The 2011-nt window shown below is 39.2% G+C and overlaps 1 protein-coding gene across 1 annotated transcript in view; it reads right to left on the reverse strand.

Moving 5' to 3' along the window:
• The window catches only part of LOC112520885 (protein disulfide isomerase pTAC5, chloroplastic), a 4624-nt gene extending 3158 nt beyond the window's left edge, over positions 1-1466 (reverse strand). Inside the window, exons 1-2 of the mRNA XM_025129509.1 lie at positions 861-1466; positions 448-543 (exon numbers count right to left, since the gene is read on the reverse strand). Of these exons, the coding sequence (XP_024985277.1) occupies positions 448-543; positions 861-1466 (702 nt within the window). The remainder of the gene's footprint in view (positions 1-447; positions 544-860) is intronic.
• Between the last annotated feature and the right edge of the window lie 545 nt (positions 1467-2011).

Below are 2011 nucleotides of genomic sequence, written 5' to 3' on the forward strand. Positions count from 1 at the left end.
TGTAAATTTGTCACTGTAAAATCGATTTAGGGTTTGAAATTTGTCATTGTAAAATTGGGTTTTGATCATGGTGGTTAGAATTCTAGGATTGACTCAGTAGGGGTAAATTGGTCATTTTAACCAGTTCTGTCCAGTCCTATCAGGTCTTACCAAACGCTGAACAGCTGTCCTGTCCTGTCCTGTTCTGTCCCGTCCTGTCCTGTCCTGTCTGCGTTCCAAACGCACCCTAATTGTTTAACCCATAAGCCAAAATGGCTATATGACCCCTTACTTGTCCTTGTTAAGCCAGCTCAAACAAATTAATACCAGAATTGCCCCAGAAATAATATAACCCTCTCTTTTTGCCTCCGTCATACCCATCAGTCTCCCGTGTCCCGCCCCTCAGATGATAAATTTATCTAGAAAGACAATTTAACTCATACAACGCCTAATGGAAGTAAGGGTCACCTGCCATGTTTTTACAGCCCTTTCTGTGCCACTTGAGAAGCTAGAAAACTCTTCATCTTCCTCGCCGCAATAAAATCCCAGTTTCTGCAATGCCTCCTATCAATGGGCACAATGAACGGATTAACCGACACATTAAACTCGACAATATGCAAACTAAACGACTCCTGCCATTGAAGTTATGGTTCGAATCCCGCTAAATGATTCACAAAAGCCAGGACAGCCGTGTTTTCATTTTGTTATAGACTGTTTCTGCAATGTCTTAATGTCCTAATAATAAGACGTTTTATTTCAAAAGAAAAATTAATTAAAGTAGTCGTTTTAAAATTATCCTAAAAACATGTTAAACCGCTCAAAAGCGTCCTATAAATTTATTGTAATCACGAATGATAGAATCTAAAAGCAATTAAGCAGACCTGCAGTATTTTAACCTGATCACCTTCTGATCCTACCCTCAACATTGCCCTCTTCTTCTTCACCTCTTTATCCTTATTTCTCCCCTTTGTCTCCTCTGCAACCTTAATCACCTCTTTCACCACCACCTCTTCAGCATCCTCAACGGCGGCAGCAGCAGCAGCAGCCTCCACCACCAACGGCGCTGCACTAGACCCACTATCCGAAATCTGGTTCACCTCTTTCTTCAACACATGCAACAACTTCGCAACATTTGAAACAGAAGTATTACCCCCTTCACGTCTCAGCTCTTCGATTTGAAGTTTTAGGGTTTTGATTTCATTCAGAAGAGACTCTCTCTCAGCCTCCCACCGCTGTTCCTCCCGTATCCACCGTTGCTCCTCCCGCATCCACCGCTGCTCCTCCCGGAGCCACCTGGTCTCTTCCCGTTCGTATTCCGAGCTATTGTTGTTAAATGTGAAGCAAATGTGAGATTTCGAGAGGGAAAGAGACGTGGGTTTGTTGAAATTTGGGAATCCAATGGCATTGTTATTGAATTCTGAAGGAATTCTTGATGATTTCTGCCATGAAATAAGGGAATTGAAGGTCAGGGGAAGAGAAGAAGACATAAGATTTAAGAAAAAGACGCACACACAGTGAATTGCAGACGGAAAAAATGGAGGGAGAAACAGGGAGGTTTGGATATTTTTGCGATCAGTTCAAGCCACAAGACGGATACATACTTTGGATGGGATGGAAGCTAAAGTGCACCAATCTACTCCACTAAAATACGCGTTTAAAATGAAAGCACTTTTGAAACTTTTAAAGACCGAAGTTTAGTAGAACATAATAAAGATTGAGAATCTTATTCGATAAGAAGTAAAATAAAGATGAAGAGTTTTATATGGTAAATGAGAATGATGACTCTTACTCGATAAATGATTACTAAGTTATAAACGTTTACCATAAATCTATTTTGATGGTTAAGAATTTTACCTTGTAAGCTAAATTACACTTTCAGTCCCTGTGGTCTATTAACAATTACTAGAGTAAATTATGATTTTAGTCCTTGTGGTCTGTTAAAAGAATTAGATTATTGGTTTAAAAATTGCGATTATTATTTCTATAATTTGTAATTTATTGTTATTTCTGTTTATGTGGTTTAGAAATCGAT

This window comes from Cynara cardunculus, assembly GCF_001531365.2.
Source record: "Cynara cardunculus var. scolymus isolate 2C chromosome LG 11, CcrdV1, whole genome shotgun sequence".
Lineage (NCBI taxonomy): Eukaryota > Viridiplantae > Streptophyta > Magnoliopsida > Asterales > Asteraceae > Cynara > Cynara cardunculus.